Raw genomic sequence first — 15,988 nt, 5'->3', positions numbered from 1 at the left:
ATATATGTATATGTGTGTGTGTGTGTGTGTGTGTGTGTGTGTGTATATATACTGTATATATCCCCATAGCAAATCTTAAGTTGCTGCTGCCGAGTCCACAAGCCACTGTGCTTGTTGACTAGATAAACAAATCAAAGTTCATAGTTCTCACCATCTCTCCTACAAGATGAGGCTGGCTGGCAGTTGCTGTGATTTGAGCTGTTCGTAACAGATCCCTCAGCTATCGGATCCCTCTCAGCAGCTGATAGCTGATGCTCTTCTTTGTGTAGAATCATTAGTATTAGCTTTGTTTTCAGGAGCAGTGGTGGCTCACACAGTGGCATGGGAACAGACAGATCATTAGCCTCTGGTGAACAGAGGTTGACCCCTATTAGGTCAGTTTGGTTTATCTACAGTATGTGCTCTTAAACAGGATCCATGCTCCTATCCTGAAAGATTAATTAGACAGCTGGAGGGCTGTTGCTGAGCTCTGAGGAAACATTTGCTAAAGTAGAGGTCAATATATTTAATTTGCCCTTAACACTGGTCTCTGGAGTTTGCTCAAAGGCATTTAAGTGCCTCTCTGGGGTACTGAAAGGCCTGCCTCAATTGTGTACATTTAACAGCAGTTAATTTTATTGGCAAACATACAGTACATGCAATATATGTTAGTGCTTTGCAGGCTTACCTACCATAGCGTGCATAATTCTACAATATGTCTATGCTAAAATGCTATTCCATATACAAAAGTTAGAATGAAAGGTCATCTTTTCATGTAAGTAGAGGGAATAATTATTTGCATCAAACAGGACAGATGAGCCTGGTGAAGATGCATTATTTTGTCATGTGACTTTGTAATGGATGCATAGTGATGATTTAAAGCTTGTTTTCTTGCTGGACAGTTAACAGAAGTCACCTGTTCAGGCGTGTAGAAAGGAATGGTGAGTGTGGCATTATAGTAGTTAATGGCCATGAACGTAATGGCATTGTTGTTCATTGACACCGTGAACAATAATGCAGGTCAGCATGTAGTATGGTGGCTAACTGACAGCCAGCCTGTGTTAAACATTGGAGGCAGTTTATTTAAAATTAGATCACACCTTTGTTCTGGCAGTTTGCTCTTGTTTGTAGCAGTAAATGTTTGTGTTGTGTAGCCTAGCTTTGCCAATAAAAACAGATTTAAAATGGGATGAAACACCTACAGAGGTTACAACTGCGAGGCAGGCACACACCGCTGTGTAATTTGAGATGTACATAAGATTATTTACCCAGATCATGTACAGAATAAGACATGAATTGTTATTTTAAAACCTTTAGCCCCCTAATATTTTATCCTATCCCTACAGCCAGCAGGTATAACCTTTTTCCATTTTGTCTGACAATATTCTGAACTGGCTTGTTCGAACTCTTCAGTGAAGCTATAAAATATTTAGACTGAGTGAAATACACAAACCCAAGACTGCATTTTTCATGGCTGTACTATTTGATCAAAAAGAAATGTTCAAGATGATTTACTCTCTATATAAATCCCCAGTTCAGCCTGTTGGATTTGGTCTCTTTGAAAACCTAAGGCTCCCCACTACCATTGTAAAATGAGGTTCTGTGGGTTTGATACAACATTTACCTGCATAGAGTTTAAGGACAAAGTTGGTTGTGACCAAAGGCATGAGAAAATTTTAATATATTTTGTTCCTGAACATAAGAACATTTGCCTTGGTGAGACAAAATTGAATTTACATTTATACCCTGTGATTAACAACTTTAGTCAATATCACAACATTAGTATTAGGTATAAACAGGGAGATAGCATCATGGTATTTTATTTTGTCCACAACATTCACCCCTGTCTCTTAAGTTCCTTCTTACAATGTGCTCAATTGAATGTAACCAGTGGCTGTCTGGAAGGATGGAAAAGGCATTCTCTAATCATATACAGTATGGAAGGTGGTCTTAGTAATTCAGAGTATATATAAAACATGCAAAAACCAAAATAATGACACAGTGACACAGCTGGTGGTTTTGGATCTTAACTTATTTTTCACTTTACTTTCTGTGTTAAGATTAGTTATTTTATTTTTCTGCTGGCTTGTCCTTTTGCCATCTTATTTTTTTTTTAGCATTTTCATTTGTTATCATCAAAAGGGCATCCTCCTCCCTCTAACCTTGACCTTTTGTGTCCTCTGAATCATGCTCAGAGTGTAAAATAAAATATTCTACTTGAAAGCTCTTGGACACCTCTGAAGCCTTTATTAAGCAGGAAAACATGGTGTCCTGAAAACTGAGGCAGTTGAAAACAGTCTGCCATCTCACTCACATAATAATCACCTGTCTAAGTTATGGGTAAGCTGAGGACTTACTATTAAGAGGAATGTTTGAGAAAAGATGAATGATTACTCTCTATTTAGAAACTGCAGACAAGTGCTTACCTGAGTATAGGGAGCACAACAGTTTATATTCCTAGATTTCCATCCACTTGGAACGTGTGCACTGGTTAAAGCCAAAGCACAGACACAACAAATATAGCAGAAATAATGTGGACTTAAGAATCATTTTTAAAATAAAAAAGCTGCAGGATATAAACGTATGACAAGCCACCAGCTGAGAAGGAAGATAAAGGAGATGACGTATCATCATCCTCATGATGATGAATGACTTTGCTAATGATGGATGTGCTGTTAAGACCACCGATGGCATTCTGTAATACTTTGTTGGTTCACATCAAGAGAGAATGAACAAGACTCACTGAATGAACAAACATAAAGCAGCATGTCCAACCTCTGTTTCCATCTACACAGGCTAATATTGGCTGCAAACAGAGATGAGTTGTACAACAGGCCATCCAAAGCTGCAGACTTCTGGAGGACCAACAGTGAGATCCTCAGTGGTAAGTTGATACATTAGGCCACCATGGGTAACCTTTTGCTTGTCTTTTTAACAGAAAATGGTAAGTAAGTACTAGGCCAGTTATTTTTGTTTTAAAATGCAGGTTTTGTATTTATCATTTATTTAACCTGTCTTTTGCAAAGGAACCCTATCCAAAACACTAAAGTGTTGTGCACAAAACTAGACAGCGCTCAAAGAGAGTGCCAACCTTTGCCAATAGGCAGTACCTTTTCCCCATGATAGTTTGACCACCATAATATGATTGCTTGATCATGAAAACCTACTGCTGCTATTTGGAGTCTGAAAATTATTCAAGAAAAACAGTAGACATGACTGACGTTCACTCATTGGTTTAGGGGACTTCAGGGAGTGGACCACAGGCAAAGTGGTGAAGAGGTCATAGCTGCAAGTTTGTGTTCTGCTTGTTCAACAGCTGTGTGGCAAAAATGGACTACAATGTATGAATTACCAATATGAATACCTCGTAAAAACAAGGACACCAGGTTTTTATCATGAACCACACTATAAATAATTTACAATTCATTCAGTCTGAGCTGAAAGCAGTGTGTCCTCAGGACATTGACTTAGTTACTGAAAATAAAAGAGACAAAAAGATGACACAAGAAAACCAGTTATAAGCTAAATAAATGTATTTACATACTGTATGTACAAGGAGGGAAAAGGGAATAAGGCTTGTTAAATGGAGCAGATGGTACATATAAACAAAGAGATTGCTAATGGACCAGTCGGTGACTAAATTCTAGGACATAAACGAGAATTTGAAGAGGAAACTATAATCATATGTTTCTGGCCAGGGGAAGTAGTCTTTGTTTAGGAGCATTTTGGGCCAGAGTAGAGGTTTGTGTGGGTCCAAAGTTCCAGAACACCATATGGGGCTGTGAGCTCAGAAAGTGTTCTTTGTCTTCAGGGCAAGATTTGCCTCCTCCTTTATGATGAATTGGCTTTCCAGTCTGCAGCCATTGTTCAGCAATCTTTTTCCAGATGCTGGCTGAGCCAGAGCTTGGTCTTGGCACATGGCGTTTTGGAGATGTCTTGAAGAGAACCACGTTTAATTTGCCACAGGATCATTATGATGGCTTCTCTGAGGTTTAACAAACAATTCTGCTTAAATAAAACTTTAGACTCTGTTTCTAAACATTCTTTATCTACAAACTTTGGCTGAAAGGCTGTTTAATTCTGGTGTGCTAAAACCTGGCTTAGGCGTCGTATGCGCCTGTTAATAAATATGGAAGGAACCAAAAAGTCTAAATATGTTACTAGCTGAGAAAACACTTCTTGTGGTGATGCAAATATAATATTTGGTCATAATATTTGGAAATGAATTTTGCACAAATACTTCACACCCCTGTCTTGGTGTGACTGTTATTCTCACATTTTATGATAAATTAATCTTGGTTTAAGTTAATTTATATAGTTTATAACTTCCTTCCTACCATGGCTGCACATTTGAAATGCACATTTATATGACTGGAATGTAGGACAAATCGCATTTAAATATGAAGTCCAAATAACACATAGGTATTTTAACATTAAACTTGTGTGCAGGTATTTTGTAGAAAGAAAGGAAAGCTAACTTTGGATTAAACATGTATCATAAGCAATGGCTTATTAGCCAGGTTATTATAAATAGACAAAAGGAAATACTTGATTCTCTAAAATGTAATGTTTAGCAATACTTTAGAAAGTTGCCAAGATTAATACAGTAATTGTTGTTTCTTGCCTCAAAAAATGTCAAAATGTAATAAAATGCTATAATACCAGTCCTACAGATGAAAATGTTAACAAGCTAAAAATCTCTGCCATCAGGCTCTCGCCCAGCTGTCGCTGCATAAAGCAGATCTCTGTTTCTGGAACAGAAAAGCTAAAGTTTCCCTCATTTCACCTTGAACAAACTTAACTTGCTTTCTGGAATACCCCCCAGACTGTAGAATAGCAGCTACTGTAGCTTTAGCAAAATGAACAAGCCACACTGTGAACAGATTAGCTTTACATAGTACAATGACAGTGGTGAATAATCTTTAGAAAAATCCTATATCCAAATTATGCAATGGATCAGCACCAAAATCTAATCAGTTATTCCGTGAGCCATACCATACCTCTCCAAAAAATGACATTAAAATCTGTTAATACTTTTTGAGTTATACTATTGTAGTAATCTGATTATTCACAGACTCAGTGTTGTTTTCTTTTGTTTGCCAGAGCGCGTTTTGTCTTTGTGGTGATGCATTAGGGTGTTTGTTTTCGTCACATGGTGGCTCATTAGGAAATTTCATGGTTTGTTGTGATGGGTTGAAATATGCAGTTGCACAGTGTTATACCAGTTTTATATGGGTGTTGAGGAATTTATTGTTCGTATCTCATGTTCTATTATTTTGCAATGTTTTGAGTGTACCACAAAAGAAGACAACCGAAAAAAAGGAGAAGAAGAAGAGAGAAGACGCGTGTAGCGGGCGAAGGAGAACTGGACAAGTCACGGCAATGACCGTATAAGGTCTGTGTCAACTAAAGATTCAAGACAGAAAAGGCGCTTATAATCTGTCTTCAGCAAGCCTGGACAACTGTTCCCTGCTCACTACTAACAAACAAATGAACACCAGCAAAAACATAACCCCCTGCCCCTGACTGAGGTAACAGTACAAAATCGGGCAGTGGGTAACAGATTTATCTGATGATATAACAGAAGAATTTATATTAGATTTTAAAACCTAAGTCTTTTGGCTATGTGAAAATTCACCAGATATAAGCTCTTCTTAGCAGCTTTTATTCAAGGCTAAATAGCCTTCAGCAATCAAGAAGAAAAAAAAATCTCTCCTTCACCTCAGTTGTTCTACACTCTGTCACACAACATCTCAACCCATGGTAAACTATATTTAATTGACTGATGTCCAATATACATTATAGCCAAGGAGAGAAAATCAATTATCCTGTTTCCTAGTGAAGAAGGAAACACAGAGATGGCCTCGCTGTTCATCACTCTCCTCTCCCCTCTGTAATACAGGGGTCAGGACTCCAGTAGTGGGCCCTTAATTGATGGCTGCTTTTATGTAATGTGACAGGAATAAATGGCTCTGCCTTATCTGCAGTGCTGGGGGCAGAGCCCCGAAGGAGACATAACATGACAAGAAGGGGAAGTAAGCTATAGCTCCCAGTGGGATCGGGCTAGCTTTCCATCCACCCCCAAAAGGAATAAGAGCACATGGGTCTCTTGGTCACTGTCAGTGTGTCTTTATTGATCACCAGGAAGTGCAGTAGACTAGCAGGGCTGCACCTTTTCTGTGACAAATAAAGAAGAGGAATATTGAAAGAAAATAACTGATTTACTAATGGATGGATTTGATCTCATTACTGCCAAAATTTTACATGATGGCACTCTAATCAAAAGAAATATTTAATAATATATTCCTTATATGAGAGTACAAATGAAATTAGAATAGTTTGTGGAGTTCTGGAGTGAGACATCTGCCCATATTTATTATTTGGTGTTCAAAAATATGGAGGAAGTACTTACAATGAGGAACTGGTCTTTTGCATTTAACATATTGTAATATTTGTTTTGATCAATATACTGTAATTGCTTAATGAATGTCTCCAGCGTACAACGAATGTAACCTCCATGTGAAGTCTGATGAACGCTGGAGCTGTATTTAATGCACATTTTACTACTGTGTTACACAGGCCTGGACCTAGAAGCTGGTAAGGAAGGAGGATCGTGGCTGGGGATCACCAAGCGGGGCAAGCTAGCTGCAATCACCAACTACATGGAAGGACGTCCCAACCCTGATGCACAAGGAAGAGGTGAGCCAGCCACAAAGAAAGACGCAGATACTGTATATTCACTGATAAAATGTCTAGTGTTAAGTTACATATTCAGATTTATTTGAAAATGGAACTGTTCTTAATACATTTAATTCTACTTATGCAGCTTCTTTAATAAGCCAGTGCTGTACATTTGTCATCCACCATTTAACATCTTAAAGCACAATATTGCGTTTTTCACTACACTTTGAAGGCTGTCATGAGATCACTTGTGCTGCAATTTTCATGTCTTACATTTATTTAGAACATCATTTATAACACTAGGCTGGTCTATTCAGTGAATAATTTAAGAAGCAGTTATTTTTACTGCTGCCATTCTTCAGGATTTCTAGTATCTAACTACCTTATGGACAAGGATCTGGACAGTTGCACCTACCTGAAGAAGGTGTCGACAGAAGGCCACCTGTACAATGGCTTCAACCTCATCACAGCAGAGTTCAAGTGAGTAAAAGGTGGGGTGAAATCCATTTGAGTTTGTGGTCAATCACCTGTTCAACTGAGTCAAGTATGTTAACATAGTGAGATTTTTCACTGACTCTTTTCACTGAGACTTTGTTGTAAAAGTCATGTCTTCCGGTAAGTAGCCATACCCCCGAAGTGCTACATTACACAAGTTGAATTTATTCCAGAGAGGTAGAAAAATATGTAATATGGCCACTGAAGGCTGTTGAATGTTAAGACAAGTTCTTTTTTGCACTGTGGGTGTCATGAAGTGACTTCTTGTGGTCTGTACACCCGAGACAGATTCTTGAAATTTTTGGGCACAAACCTTTTTTAGGTACCTGACAATGGGTTGTAACTCTGCTCCCCTGAGTTCTGGCCTTTTCTTACCTTGGAAAAAAACCATAAAGGCAGCTTCTTCATCTCTGGAGTGCTAAGCTGGCAGAACTGAAAAGACATCTCAGATTCTAAACTGTGATAGAGCCAGCACTAAAATTCTAAAGGAATCTGTTCATGTATCAGGGTTTCAGACAAAGAAGGTCTGACAGCATTATAAAATAATAAGTTTTTTCCCCTGCTTGTCTGCTTCAAACAACCTGATTTGACTGAACTTGATGAAATGGCAAAGGGAGAAAAATCAAAGCAGGATCACTGCATAACAAGCTAGCTGTCATGGTGGAGGCGCCTGGAGACAACTGGCATGAAAACAGGTCTCAGTTTCTGCCAGCCAGAGGTTGGAGGCTCAGCTGCATCATTACACATCCCCACATTTTAGTATTATTTTAGGTTAGAGAGATACATGTCTTTTTTGCTGTGTTAGGCTTGTAATATCAGTTTTTCAGACTATGATGTCATCTAATCAATATGATGGATCTGCTGTGGTTTATTGAAATGTGTCACCATACAGAGGTAGACCTGCTGCTTTTGGCCTGTCAGCTTTGCTAGTGGAAATGTCAGCTGTTATTGGCAAATTTTATCAAGTGTAGCTAGTGAGGTAATTAAGCTAAAGCTTAAAACGCTGTCTCAGGCTGACTTCCAGCTGATCTTTTATAAAACTACGCTTACTGGTCACTTTATTAGGTGTGCCTGTGCAATTGTATGCACTTCAATGCAACACTTCTACCTTAACATCTGTGATTATGAAGGTCAAAATGTTTCAGCTTTGGTGAAATTGTCATAAATATGTTTATTATTGAGGTCATAGTTAAAGGTAGTGTTGTACTGGACTACATTATATTTAGAGGTGTTCCTAATATTCTGACCCTCTCATGTATGTAGCTGTGGAGGGACTGGGAGCGGTAGTTGTGCTTCCACTGCCCTAGTGACATTCCTGGCACCCCACACTCATGGGACATGAGGAAAGTGTGTTTCTCATGTGATAATGCCTTATGTCTGTCACTTTGACTTGGCTGTCATCTGAAATCACTCACCAGAGCCTCATGCTGTGGAAGTACTGACTATGATTTTCCTCTCAAATACCTGTCTGATGGGAACTGTGTTCACTGCAGACAAGATGTGAGACACAGTGACTGAAAAGCAAGACTACATTTAAAAAAGCGGCATCGTTACCAGGCTTTTTTTTTTTTTCCACCGTAGTGTGTCCAGCAGCCCAGAGGAAATAAGTCATCTAGTTTGTTTTTGAATCAGTAACTTTGTCTGGTGGATAGAAAGTACAGTAGCTCCATATAACAGTGACATGATTTCTCATTCATCAATAATCAGAGACGTGACTTATGATGTGGTTGTGGTGCAAGACAAGATGCGCATGCCATTTTTTAGCATTTTCTGTCATCATTCATTTTTTGAGAGGGTGTGTGATCACCTTTATTGAGATACATTTGAGAGACAGGATGTACATGCTCAGGCGCATTTCATTGTTTTAGTTTGGCAGTGATTTATAGTTTGCTCGTCTATAAATGTGACGCTTGTTAAACCAATACTGCCTTGATTTAATCATCTCTAATCTTGTTGGGCTGAGTTCTACATGCATGTGATATATTCAGTGGCAGTCGTGCATGTCCTGGTCTGGAGCATCACACTGAGCCTTCCCCCAGTGGACCTAAGGCCATATACATTTAAATTTTGATCACACATATTTTCTGTTTGATGCTCTCAAGGCTCCATATCCAGCTCTTCATCTGACTTTTCTATAGCTTTGGTTTTTGATCCCATTGTATGTCACTCTGACTTTAAGGCCAATGCCCAGAGATGATCCATTTTAATGAATATCTCCTCTGATGTTTGCCTGTGAAGAAATACCTCTCTTAATGCACTTTCAGTCAAGCAGACTGTGGCTGGTTTATAAAAACAACTTTAGGAACTGGTTCAATCTAATGACCTCAAACCATGTGTTGTAATTCTTGGCAGAAATGTGTCGAGACTGGGGAAAAAACAGCAGTGCAGCAGATAAACACATGTCCATGTGGGTGAATTCTCAACATTTTAAAGAGAAACTACTATGAATATGTGAAAGATTACCTGTGGAGTATAACAAACACTTTGAGTAGAATAAAACATGATTGTGTACTGAATAGAACTAGCAATAGACAAATGTCGCCAACATTGTTCATTGAGTGAATCCAGATGTATTGCAACAGAAATCAAAATAATGTTGATTTTGGCTTTGCAGTTGTTAGCATGGGGTCATATTTTATAAGAGTGGATGATAACCCTGGAACATTCTCCTACATTCATCCTTCCATGAAAGTCTGAATATTATGGTGTTATACTCTATTTCTGAAGTTAGAGGTCATCTTGAAGCCACATAGGGCAGCTGATGTTGAAACAGGGTGTGCCCGCAATATTTATAAGGATTAAATCAAGTTAATTGCTTTTACTGCGTCTAAATGTAGCACAACTGTGTTTACAGCCATTCTGACACTAGGAGCTAAATGCTCACAGTGACAATGCTGACACGCTGATGTTAAGACAGCACAGTGTTTACCATGTTCAACTTCTTTGTTGTGTTAGCATGCTAACATTTACTAGTTATTGCTAAACACAAAGTACAGTTTGTGCTGCTGGGTATGTCATTGGTTTTTCAAGTAGTTGGTCATAAATCACAGCATTGGTCAGATTGAAATTTTGACCTCATGATGGTGCTGTCTGAAAAGCCACTGGATTACCAAAATTGTTACACGTTGTGTTTAGCATTTGTGGTTGTACATGCATAGTTTCTATCGTTGGATACAAGAGTACATGTTGCCCTAACCTGGGAGTTTCCACAAATATGCCCATCTACATTCTGAGCTAATAACACTGAAAGCTCATCCAACTACAGCTGGCGATAGGGAAACTGCCCTGCAGCTTCAGTATAGAGGACTCTTCATTAGAACATCTCTCAGTCAGCATACTGATTAACTCTCTGACTGAGATCTGAAAAAGTCTGCTTCATTCTCTCTCTCTCTGCCCAGCAGCCTTGACCTCCTGCTGTTCCCTCATCTCAGCCCAAATCAGCCCACACCTGATGGGACTTTCAATATTCTAGCCAGTCTCAAATAGCAGATACAGAACTATCTCTTTGCAAATCTTCCACTTACTACTGACACAGCCAGTTTGATGCATTTATACACAAAAAGTGTACACACACATACCCACCAGGCCTTTCAACTGTTGCTGAATTCAGGTCACAGTGCAGTGATCAAAATATTATTTCAGTCAATGTATTTGCCCACAGCAGAAGTGACAATAGATAATGGCTTTACAGATTCTTCCCTTCCCCATCAGATTACAGCCCCATTGGGTTTCCACTGAGCAGCTGCTGTGCACATGCACATATGAGGGGTGACAGCTACTGTATCGCCTGACTCAACACTGGCTGGTGTTACCGTGTTCATAGTAACCACAGGAACACAGAAAAAGTCATTTTATATTCAGAAGGTTCACCTGGGTTTGGATACAAGTTGGAAACAGTATTAAGGCCTATGATTTCTTCCCTTCAGAGAGATAGTGTAATGTACAGCTTTCAGGTTGTTCTCTCAGCTGCTTGGACACATACTGTCCTGCTTTGAGAAAACATTGTGCTGCAGGAAATTGACACAAGACAGAGGAGCTCTTGCACAAACAGAAAACGACTACCTCTGCGCGGGGGCCGCTGGTTTTAAACAAGCATGTGCATCGTTAATCATTTACAGGAGATGTGAGAGGGTGTGTGAGGTTTGCTCATGTCATATTACTCATGTCATGTGTTGTCATATTATTCACTCAGTGCTTGGTAGTTTGCTATGGTTAAAAAGAGATGAAAATGCCCATGGCATGAATTATGAAATAAGTCCAAAGTAATAAACTGACTAATCAGATTAGATCAGATGGCTACTGTATGTGTTAAAATGGTAAATGCAAGCATATATGTTTACATATCACACCATCACTTGCATCATTTCTGGGTTTTCGGGTTGACCTAATACATAAAAATCCTGCTTCTGTTACATTTGACTAAGGAAAACAAGGGCAGTCATTTAACTGTGTGAGGTTTGATTTGATAATTGATTAAAATATTGTGAAATCTTAGTTAACATCAAGTGGTACATATTTCTTGTACATAATATTTACCTTCTTGAAACCCAATATGCTGTAATTATCTGGGATTAAACAATATAGCAAGCTGTAGGGTTTAAATATCACTAGGGCTACAACTAAGGATCATTTTTATTATTGACAGACAAATGAATAGATATGTAAAAGAAAAAAATCAGAAAATAGTTAAAAAAAAAAAAAAAATTCTCCATTATCTATACTGCTTATCCTGTCCAGGGTCACTGGAGCCAATCCCAGCCAGCACTGGGAAAGAGGCAGGGTATAACCTGGACAGATCGCCAGTCTTTCACAGAGCTGGCACTGACAACCACTCGCACTCACATTCACGCCCTTGGGCAATTAACTGTGCGAGGAAGCCAAAGTACCTGGAGGAAACCCATACAGCCATGGGGATAACATGCAAACTCCACACAGAAAGGTGCAGGTCAGGATTTGAACCCGGAACATTGTTGCTGTGAGGTGACAGTGCTACCCACTGCAACCTTGTGTGGCGATTGGTAAAAAATTCTCAACATGATTTAACTTCCAGCAAATCTTCACATTTAATAAGTTGGATTAATCAGATCTTTGGAATTTTTACTTGAAAATTTAATGTAACGTTATTGATTATTTTTTTGATGAGCTGATCAGTTGAGTGACTAATTGTTTTTTCTCTGGCAATGAGTTGTATGGCAAACCATTTCTACATGTGGTGATACATGGTGTAGACCAGAGGCACACTTCCTTTGCCTGATTTGTATCTACCAAATTTAGTTATTGACCAATAAGCCCAGCAGCACATTCTGTTCTGTCTTACCAGCTCTTGACTGGGAATCTTTCCAAATTAGATGTTGAAGTAGTGTTGCAAGCACGTTTCAGACTAACTGATGCCACTGGTGCAGCTATCGTAAAATGACATCAAACTTTATTCTCCTACTGGTTCAAAGGATTTGGTCATAACTTATTATTCACTCTCCTGTACCCAAGCCATCAGAGATGCCCTTGATGTCAGACTGATTTTTCAGACGGAATAAATTCCCTCTCACTGAGAACTTTGTAAAGAGATCTAACGTGGTTACTAAATGGTTTTGTGGTAGTCGGACATGTTTGAGGCTGTCGTTTGTGTTTTATAATTCTTAATGTTTATCAGTTGATCCTTTAAAATAAGATTTAATTACTGCATTTAACTATGGTGTTTTGGTATTTTCCCAGTTGAAAAGTATCTACAAATGAAACTGACTTCTCTATTTTCCAGGCCTGCAAGGAAAAGAATGCTCATTAAAGAATGATCCCTGCTGTACTATTGTTATTCTCTTTGACTGAGCATTTTAGATTATTTTCTCAGGAGTGCTGCTTTAAGCGTCATCTCTGCTATATTAGTGTTTATTTCAAGAGTGTAGAAGCACTGTGACCCTTCACACAGCTTTCCTAATTAGACATAAACATGTTAAATGATTAAAAAAATACAAGCTCTAATTTTCCATCTTACTGTATCCTGTGTAGAGCCAAACAAGACACAATGTGTTACTATGGAAACAGAGGCAGCACCGAACCCATCTGTCTAAAACCAGGTCTGTGTTTTTTAATACAGTTGCTGTAGAAACAATTCATTTTACACTTCTCTTTCACCTGTGGCCCATTCATGCGAGTCTGACATATCCATATTGATATTGCTGCCAGATTATCTGTTTATTGGATGATGTACCACAAGGTCACTAACAGAGCTCACCAGTGGATACGTTTGTATTTTTCACATGCTTCTCAGCCGGAATCTATGGTTTGAGTAATTCCCTGCTGGAGAAGAAACTGCTGAAAGGCAAGCATCACTTCACCAGCATTGTCAATGACCAGTCCCTGTCTTGTGATAGACTGGTGCAAGAGCTTCTTGGTGTCCTCAGTAATGAGGAATTGTAAGTGATAAACACCCACCTACTTACACTCTCGCTGTACATTCACAGACCATAACACATTTCATTTTAATTTGTTTTCACATGAGTTATATAAAAATTATAAATTTAAAATAACTCACCCATTTAAATTATATTAAAGACTAAAATTTACGCATTAATTAAGGGCATGGCCGCTTTGAAAGACAGGTGGGAGGTTACCGCCATAGGTGGCTAGCTGCTAGCTTTCTAGCAAGCTCCACTGATGCTACACCTCTTTGGCCATTTTTGGATTAGCCGTAGGTGGTAGAGTGAAGCACCAGTAATATGGCGACAATCAGACTGAGCTTTAAAACCTCTCTTCAGAAAACCAGTGGGTGACATCACGGTGGGTTTGTCCAGCTTTTGTATACAGTCAGTGGTCCAAATGTGACTAGCTGTGGTTCTGTATATTGTTATGTGCCAGATCATTTTCTGGCCTGGTTAAACTTGGGATTTGTATGTCTGATCACTGATGTTTCTGTAGAATTATGGTTTCTTCTTGCACTTTGCACATAGTTGAACACATGCTTGTTGAGTAACATGTTTTTAATAACCAATAGGAGTGATGGCCAGAACTGCAACCCAGGTTGTAGAAATGAATTCTCTTGTACAACTGAAAGCAAATAACCTGAAATATCAAGCATTAAGTTGAGTTTTTGACAAGAGCATATGGTGGACTTGACCTAGACATTGGTCTGGTGAACCCAGAATGTCTTGCCAACCCATAAAACTCAAACCTCAAGAAGAAGCCACTATATCAGAAAACCTATGTAACATGACAAGGGGAGCTTGCCACAAACCAAAATAACTGAACTGCAAACCATCTGAAAATGAATAAATGTTTATCTTGCATTTTCTGCAAGTGGAGCAGTAAGCAACAAGTTTTGTGTCTCTTTCATCAGGCTCGCTTGTGAACTAGTTGTTGTGTGTACTGCACTGTATATGGCCTATATATATTTTTTTAACAAATCAAGATTCAGCAAGGGCATGGCCTATGTTTTGCCTGATATCTTTTTAAAACATATTTCTCTGAGATGTGAATTAAGAGAAAGTCTCCAAACGATCTTGATCAGTTAAGGTTGAGACACACATCTGTGCATAACTATATGAATGCATATTACAGATCAGTCCAAAATGGCACTTGTTAAAGGAATTGTTGATTTAAATATGCTTCAAAGACAGTATAACAGAGAATGATGTATTGGAAACATGTTTGTTTTCCAGGAACACACCTGATCCAATTCAGGAGCATCAGGGTGATGGTTACACCAAGTCCATGGTCCAGGCTCTGTCAGCAGTGTGCGTTCGCTCCCCTGATTATGGCACAAGGTCAGCACCCCCTGTGTCCAGTCTCTCTCCACTGAAGTGACTCACAGCCTTGTGTTAGACTACAGAATCACAGACAACAGAAAAATTTTTCTACACAATAATCCCCAGTGTAATCAGTCCTCCGCAGTGAGGAAATGAAAGAGGATTGATACCGCGGTGGATTAGCTGATACAGAGACTGTCTTGTAGCCAAAAGGTCAGAGGGTCAGTCTTTGCCAGAGCCATCAACCCGTCTGTCACTGCCTACTCATTTGTGATAAGGGTGTTTGGCTAAATACCTCAAATGTGACATCTAAAGGATCATAGTTGCCTTTAGTGTTACTCCTGCCACCTGTGTTCTTTATTTTTTTCAAGTGTTTTCAGTCATTGATTTCATATTTTGTGTTTTGTGTTTGTACCGTCTGTGCCCCTGCCCTTTCAGGACCAACACCATAATACTGATAGATGCAGAAGATAATGTGACCTTCACAGAGCGTACCATGCTTGACTGTGACACAAGCAAATGGAGCACCAGTTCTTTCCAGTTCAAACTGCAGGAGTGAAGACATAAAGGGAGGAAGCCCACTCTGTGCCTTTCTGCATCACCTTTCCTTCCATAACCGCTGCATACCCTCTGCACATTTTCCTCAGCCAATCAGCACCAACTGCCTCATTAACAACAGTGATATACATGTATTATTCTTCATTTAAGTTGAAATAAATATTTTGGACAGGTTGGCAATCTTTTAAATGAGCACAAGAGCTCGTATGAGTTTGTAAAGCAGAATATTTTCCTGACATGTCACAAAACAGCAGGGCTGGTTTGCTTCAAGAAGGCTAACCTATTACAGATTGTTGGTAACCTGCTTTGATCTGTAATCAGTACTGCCATCCACTGGATTATTGTATTGTAATGTAATTTATTTATGTTGCGATCACTGAATATACACTTGTTACAGTGACCCAATTTCGAGACTGCAATTTAAAATAGAATTCGGGAGCTACAGCAATAAAAAAAAAACAAAAAACTGCATTTTAATGTAAAAGTCTTGAAAAATTATTTTGCACAATGAGAATTCATAGGGTCATCAGTATTTT

At 38.9% G+C, this 15,988-nt stretch overlaps 1 protein-coding gene across 2 annotated transcripts in view; it reads left to right on the top strand.

Annotated features, from left to right (window-relative positions):
• tango2 (transport and golgi organization 2 homolog (Drosophila)) overlaps window positions 1-15,626 on the top strand; it is a 20,462-nt gene extending 4,836 nt beyond the window's left edge. For both annotated transcript variants that reach the window (XM_020590544.1, XM_020590543.1), the window contains exons 3-9: window positions 2,775-2,863; window positions 6,559-6,678; window positions 7,023-7,140; window positions 13,159-13,225; window positions 13,423-13,565; window positions 14,808-14,912; window positions 15,333-15,626. In XM_020590544.1, the coding sequence (XP_020446200.1) occupies window positions 2,775-2,863; window positions 6,559-6,678; window positions 7,023-7,140; window positions 13,159-13,225; window positions 13,423-13,565; window positions 14,808-14,912; window positions 15,333-15,453 (763 nt within the window). In that variant the 3' untranslated portion in view covers window positions 15,454-15,626. The remainder of the gene's footprint in view (window positions 1-2,774; window positions 2,864-6,558; window positions 6,679-7,022; window positions 7,141-13,158; window positions 13,226-13,422; window positions 13,566-14,807; window positions 14,913-15,332) is intronic.
• The last annotated feature ends 362 nt before the right edge of the window (window positions 15,627-15,988 follow it).

Source organism: Monopterus albus, unplaced genomic scaffold (genome assembly GCF_001952655.1).
Source record: "Monopterus albus unplaced genomic scaffold, M_albus_1.0 scaffold12.1, whole genome shotgun sequence".
NCBI classification, from domain to species: domain Eukaryota; kingdom Metazoa; phylum Chordata; class Actinopteri; order Synbranchiformes; family Synbranchidae; genus Monopterus; species Monopterus albus.
Note: the sequence above shows the minus strand (reverse complement) of the source record. Positions and strands in the feature narration are given on the sequence as shown.